The sequence below is a fragment of the Setaria viridis genome, chromosome 2 (assembly GCF_005286985.2).
Source record: "Setaria viridis chromosome 2, Setaria_viridis_v4.0, whole genome shotgun sequence".
Taxonomy (NCBI): Eukaryota; Viridiplantae; Streptophyta; class Magnoliopsida; order Poales; family Poaceae; genus Setaria; species Setaria viridis.
Genome location: NC_048264.2, coordinates 1,333,756 through 1,339,172, shown reverse-complemented (window position 1 = coordinate 1,339,172; position 5,417 = coordinate 1,333,756). Strand labels below are relative to the sequence as shown.

At 52.5% G+C, this 5,417-nt stretch overlaps 1 protein-coding gene across 1 annotated transcript; it reads left to right on the top strand.

The window, feature by feature from the left end:
• Window positions 1-4,444: 4,444 nt before the first annotated feature.
• Window positions 4,445-5,161, top strand: LOC117842722 (F-box/LRR-repeat protein At3g03360). The gene has a single exon (XM_034723222.1). It carries the CDS (start codon window positions 4,445-4,447, stop codon window positions 5,159-5,161), a length of 717 nt encoding a protein of 238 aa, XP_034579113.1.
• Window positions 5,162-5,417: the final 256 nt, after the last annotated feature.

The window sequence follows — 5,417 nt, the reverse complement described above, 5'->3', positions numbered from 1 at the left end:
ACCAACTAGAGTGTGCATTTGCGATCTTTAATTTTGGCGCTTATTAGTATTATGTGGAAAGCTAGGCTGACCAATTTTATGTTGGGTTTGCTTTTTCAGATAACACACGATGGGGAGGAAAATGCATCATCTGATAAGTACCAGGATCCTATCGGTACTCTTGACATTCGTCTGAGAAAGATCATACTAGTATACCTTAATGATAAGAAGCCAGATATTGAATTTGCCAAGTTCTTTGTAATGAATGCAACACTACCGGAAACACGAAGTTTGCCGAGTGCCCAAGGCACTCGACAAAGGCCTAAAAACACTCGGCAAAAAGTTCGCCGAGTGTAACACTCGGCGAACTGCACTCGGCAAATTTCACCTCGGCAAATTTCACCTCGGCAAACAGTGGAGTTGCCGAGTGCCGAACATCGGGCACTCGGCAAATGGTTTGCCGAGTGTCAAAAAGCACTCGGCAAACATTTTCGGAAAAAAAAAACAAAAACACCGGCCGCCGGCCGCCGGCCACCACGCCGCCTCGCCCGCTGCCGCCCGCCACCACGTCGCCTCGCCCGCTGCCGCCCGCCACCACGCCGCCTCGCCCGCTGCCCCCACGCCGCCTCGCCCGCTGCCGTCCGCCACCTGCACGCCGCCTCGCCCGCTGCCGCCCGCCACCACGCCGCCTCGCCTCCTGCTGCCACCCGCCACGCCGCCACATCCGGCCGGGAAGGGGAGGGGGCCTCGCCGGGGGAAGGAGGGGCGGCAGCGCCACCGCCGGATCCGGCTGGGAGGGGCCGCGCCGCCGCCGGATCCGGCCGGGAGGGGCCGCGCCGCCGCCGGATCCGGCCGGGAGGGGCCGCGCCGCCGCCGGATCCGGCCGGGAGGGGCGGGCCGCGCCGTCGCCGGGGAGGGAGGAGGGGAGAGGAGGGGGAGGGGCGCCGGCAGGAGAGGGAGAGGGAGGGAGGGAAGAGGCGGCGGCGGCGGCTAGCCGACGGCGGTGAGAGGGAGGTGGGGGCGGAGCTAGGAAGAGGAGAGGGGCGTCGGGGGGGGGGGGGGGGGCGTTGGAGGCTGGGGTGCTGGGGGGACGGGTAAAATACTTGGTGTTGACGTTTGCCGAGTGTCCCCCACGGGACACTCGGCAAAGAAAAAGAAAAAAGATATTTCCCGAGTGTGAAAAGAAAAAACACTCGGCAAACATTATATAATTACCTTTAATACATTATTAAAAATATCCAACAGTTCCAAAAAATTAGCAAAATGACACCTGAAACAATATATGTTCTCTATTGCATATAAAAAAATTTTTGTGGTCAAATCAAATCTCGACCGTCACTTTGACTCTAAATCTAATCGAATTCTGTCGTTGTCAAGATCAGCGGATCAGGACTTAGACTAGTAAATTTCTTTTATGCGCGTGAGCCTCAGATGGTTGCACGGGAGACACGGATTAGACTGGTTCGGGCAAAGGGAGCCCTACGTCCAGTATCGAGGATGGTCGTGTTGCCCGCGCGGGGGTTCTGTAGTAGGGGGTTACAGATGGGCGAGAGAGGGACTGGTTCCAGGTCTCTTCGGTTTTCGTGTTCTTAGGAGGAGTGTTGATGTCCTATGGTGTACTGGGGGGAGAAGCTGGTCTCTTAGATCTGGATTCCGATCCCCCTCTCCGGCTCTAGGTTCCTCCTTTTATATCGCAAGGGGCCGGCCGGAGTTACAATTGGGACCGAGTGAAAGGTAAAGAGTAAGATGGTAAAAAGGTCTGGCAGGAAGGAGGGGAGAGGTCCTTGGCGCCCGGCGTCCTGCCGACCCTAAACGCGTGCCGTCGTGCATGCCGGAAGGGGAGGTCGCCGGATGCCAAGTGTTGCAGCTCTCCGCAGGTAGCTACTTCGATGTTCGTAGGTACCAGGTTAGATCATGATGAGGCGGTTTCGTCGTTATGCCGCCGTCCGTTAGGGAGGACGGTGGATACTGCTGCTCCGGCGGTGGCTTGTAGAGAGGGGGAGCTTCACACATGTGCTGCCGTTTGCGCGAGGCCCGAGGGCGTGCGGGACCCGAGGACGAGGCCGCTCCCTCCTTTGCTCCGGTCGCCGCAGGTCATGAGTACCCTGCGACGAACAGGAGCCGGCCTCCGGTACTGTAGCTCGCACAGGACGGTCGTGCACGGGTACTTGCGCTGGGTGGCGTGAGGGGCGCGGTCGCCCTGCGCTCTGCCAACTCTGCGGCGCATTTATGGTGAGGCCGACGGGGGGACCCACAGGATTTGTCTTGTTTATGCGGATCGTATCCGAGGGGGATTCTGACCCCGTGGCCCTCAGCGTGCCCGACTCCTTCGCTCGGGGTCGGGCGAGGCGGAACTTTCGTGGTACAGGGTCGGGCGCTCCCGACCCTGGGGTTACGGTCGGGCGAGGCGGAGGCCTTGCGGAGGGAGGTCGGGCGCTCCCAATCCTGACGCCTGGGTCGGGCGAGGCGGAGACTTGATCACGCTTTGGTGAGCCTAGGCCTTCATGTTTGTTTCTTTAAGCAGCGTATTAGGGGGTCGTTAATATTTCCCCCCAACAAATTCTTCTCAACGCTACTATTCTTCTTCGGAGATGCTTCGGTTTGTAAACATCGCACGTGACAAAATGTGCAAAACCTTCTCAATTTTTTACCACAACCTCCACGTATGATATCACCACACCATGACAAATCTCATGATTTTCCGACTTCGTTTGCCTTTTTTAGAATTTAAAAATCATTCGATCACATGTCTGCGGTTATGTTTCCTGAACAAGATGTTTGAAATTTCTTTTCATTTCATGGGTAAAGACTCAAACTGGGCTAAATAACATAAATATCATTTTTCTACGCATTTTATTCTATAATTTGAATCCCTTGCAGTTCAAATTTGACTTATACCAAAAATTCCCTTAAAATGCAATTAATTAATTAAATATAGCAAACAAATCCAAAAATATACCAAATTATATATGAAGTACCACATGTTGTATGTGGGGAGTAGAAAAAATTTCAAGGTGAAAAGAGGGAAAAAATTATTTGTTTGCCGAGTGTCAAAAAAAACACTCGGCAAACCCCCCTCTTTGCCGAGTGTCTTTTTTGACACTCGGCAAAGCCCCCTCTTTGCCGAGTGTTTTTTTTACACTCGGAAACACTCGGCAAAGAGATGGGTTTGCCGAGTGTTTTTTTCGTGACACTCGGCAAAGATTCGATTTGCCGAGTGTTTTTTCTTTGCCGAGTGTTTTTAGCTTGGCACTCGGCGAAGAGCTTGTTTGCCGAGTGTTCGAAAAAAAACACTCAGCAAAGAAAAAACACTCGGCAAGTTTTAGCTTTCCGGTAGTGCAAGCGTGCTGGAGTCAATGACGCTTGAGTTTCTTGGAAGTGACAGGTGGATTAGAAGACAACGTAGGCTGCTCCAGGTCGAAAAGAGGGCTTCGAGGGGTGCACGATTTGATTTTGTATCTCGTAGTGAATCATTTAGTCTTCCTCGTGCCATGCAAGTTCATGAGTTGTCAATACTCGACCCCTTTCAAGGGTTCGTCAGTAGGTCTGGTAACACCAACGAAAGATATTTGGTTTCCAATGCTTGACATTTGTTATCTCTTTTCATGGAATATTGTAATTTGTCATCCGATTTGGTTGCAATATGTTTCGGTTTTAACGGAAAAGAGCTCTTGAGATGCCCATTCTTCTTTTCCACCTGGTTGTCACTGGGATGATTGCGACGACCATATGATATTAGAGCGAGGTGTTAAGATTTACTACCTCCGTATCGATTTATTTGACGTTGGCTAGTTCAAAAATAAACTAAGCAACGTCGAATTAATTATATGAATTGGAGGGAGTATTTTGTATTATTCAGCTATCTATGAATTGTAACAAACCGTGGATTACCATAGTTTCTCCAGTTTACTTATAACAGTTTATTTGAAATATTAAAAGCATCCATCATTTCAAACTTATACATTATCTCTATACATTTAGAAAAGTATGACTAGACATAGACTGTACATGGCTGATATTTAGGCCCCCTTTGGCACGGTTCATCCCAAAACGGCTTCACCGGTGAAGCCAAAGCCGGTGAAGCTAAAAAAAACTGGCTTCACCCGGCTTCTAGTTCATTTTAGTCCCGACTTACAAAACAGCTTCACGCTACAGTGTCTCGATTTACGTGAAATAGATGAAGCCAAAGTCGAAATAAGCCGTGCCAAAGAGCACCTTATTTATCACCATCTTCAGGAATAGAGTGCATATATTGGCAACTAAATTTGACACCTCTCGTATGGGTTTTGGTCATCGTCTGGCAACACATTGACGCGGCTGTGATTGGGCCAGAAATTAGAGCTGCGGTTGGTTAAAAAAAAACATGCGCAGAAGCCCAACTACTTCAATGTACTTCGCGGGAGGGCCCGCGTCTTTCTTCCCGATCTCCACTTCTCCCCACCTGCCGCGTCGCGCCGCCATCGCCATGGGGGTGATCACGAGAGCCAAGAAGAGGAGGCCGGAGGAAGAACAAGAGCTCGTCGACCGCATCAGCCGCCTCCCGGACGGCGTCCTCGGCGACATTGTCACGCTCCTCCCCACCAGGGACGGCGCCCGCACGCAGGTCCTCTCCTCCCGGTGGCGGCACATATGGCGCTCCGCTCCCCTCAACCTCGACCTCCCCGAGCCATTGCGGCGCAACACCGCCAGCGCCATCTCCAGTGCCCTCTCCGCGCACCCGGGCCCCGGCCGCCGCTTGCACATCATCCTCCGTAACTGCAGCCACGGGCCCGGCGCCGCTGCGACCCTCGACGGCTGGCTCCGGTCCCCCACCATCGACGGCCTCCGGAAGCTGGAGATCCTCTTCGACAGTAACCTATTGCACGGGGGGACTCAGCCGCTGCCACTGCCGCCATCGGTGCTCCGCTTCTCCTCCACCCTCGCCGTCGCCAGCTTCGAAGGATGCGTCTTCCCGGATTGTGGAAACAGCAATATTGCTAGCAGAGAGCTCAACCAGCTTCTCAACCAGCTGAGCCTTGTGAGTGTCAGAATCTCAGAGACCTCTCTTCATGCCTTGCTCGCGGGCTGCTCTGTCCTTGAGAGCTTGCTGCTAAAAGACACCAATGGCTTCCCTCGAGTCCAGATCATGTCCACAGCCTCAGAAGCATCGGTGTGTGTTCTCTTTGGGGAGACGACAGGTTGAGGTAGCTCATCATCGAGGATGCCCCATCTCTAGAAAGATTACTAATTTTCAAAGGCAGGGAGATGGACATCTCGGTAATATCTGCGCCGAAATTGAAAATTTTGGGGAAGCTTTCTAGCATATCCTCCAGGCTCCAGTTTGGCACCACAACTTTTCAGGTACCAGCATCATTCTAACTTCCACCTTCATGAGCAATCCAAAGTCCCTTTGCGTGATCATGATGTTAATTCTGTGCTTAACTCAGGGATCAAGCATT